Source organism: Loa loa, assembly GCF_000183805.2.
Source record: "Loa loa unplaced genomic scaffold supercont3.284, whole genome shotgun sequence".
NCBI lineage: Eukaryota > Metazoa > Nematoda > Chromadorea > Rhabditida > Onchocercidae > Loa > Loa loa.
Window position 1 is genome coordinate 43,150 of NW_018108464.1, and position 1,154 is coordinate 44,303.

Consider the following 1,154-nt stretch of genomic DNA (forward strand, 5'->3'; position numbering starts at 1 on the left):
GCGTGTACAACTCAACTCAATTCATCGTGTTTGCATCAACTCAATCCAACTTAACGACGATATCTCCCGTAAAATCGCTGGCAATAGTGGTCTCCTACATCACCCTCTCAAACAAACCCGAACAATATTCGCTACACTAGATATGTACAAGGATGAGTTTGAGCTAGCGGTACAGCCCCTACAATAAAGCAGGGCAACTCAGAACTATTTCAACAAAAGAGGGCTCCTTTCTCAACGTATCTCAGCAGACAGTAAATTTGCCACAGTTACCACTACCACATTCAGTGGTGACCCGAAATTATGGAGAGAATTTTGGGTAGCTTTGATGTCGCAGTGCATCTTCAAAAAATACCCGATATCCAAAAATTAAATTATCTGATTTCATACCTCAAAGGAAAAGCTCTACAAGCTGTCAAAAGCTACGATATTGCTCTAGAAAACTACGACGTTATAAGAAAAGTTTTGGTCGAGAAATTTGGAAATTTGTCTACTATAAAAAAGTCGCTGCGCAATGAGTTGTACTCCACCAAAAGATATGATCGAGAGTGAAAAATAGCCATCGAAACTATGGAAAGAATACTTCGACAACTGGAAGCAACGAATGAGTATTTGTAACATTCCAGCATTGAAATTATTATCGAAAGTAGACTGCCAGTTTGGATATTAGACAAAGTTTACCAACAAAAAAAGGGCCACGAATTCTGGTCGATCACTAGACTCCGAAAATTCCTGCAAAAACTAGTCCAAAGAAATGAGGAAGTACAGAGGTGCTGTCGTGAAATAGTAAAGACTGCCAGATAATTTATTTGTTGAGCTCACTGGTTGGGTAATCAAACTCCAATCAAATCTATCCAAATGAAGCGCTTAGAGCGAAAGTGTTTGTCCGGAGGTCGATTTGTTTTGTGAATACGCAACAGTAAGGAATATTAAACCTTTATCGTGATAAGAGATTGATAAAAAATCCGCCAATGTCCGTAGAAGCGAAGAATAAACAGAAGAAGCCGATAACCTTCGAAGAGGGGAGCAGCTCCAAGCCTCTTCCGCCCGGATTTTGGACCCAGATTATATATGTTAAGAAATGGGAGTGGTTTCCATGAAGAATTCAAGTATCGGAAACACACCGGATATGGTACAAGCATTATAACAAGATTAAA

At 39.5% G+C, this 1,154-nt stretch overlaps 1 protein-coding gene across 1 annotated transcript in view; it reads left to right on the top strand.

The window, feature by feature from the left end:
- Window positions 1–1,078: 1,078 nt before the first annotated feature.
- LOAG_18382 (hypothetical protein) overlaps window positions 1,079–1,154 on the top strand; it is a gene marked incomplete at both ends in the record, with an annotated part of 1,663 nt that continues 1,587 nt past the window's right edge. Inside the window, one exon of the mRNA XM_020451042.1 lies at window positions 1,079–1,129. Coding sequence (XP_020305212.1) covers window positions 1,079–1,129 — 51 coding nt within the window. The remainder of the gene's footprint in view (window positions 1,130–1,154) is intronic.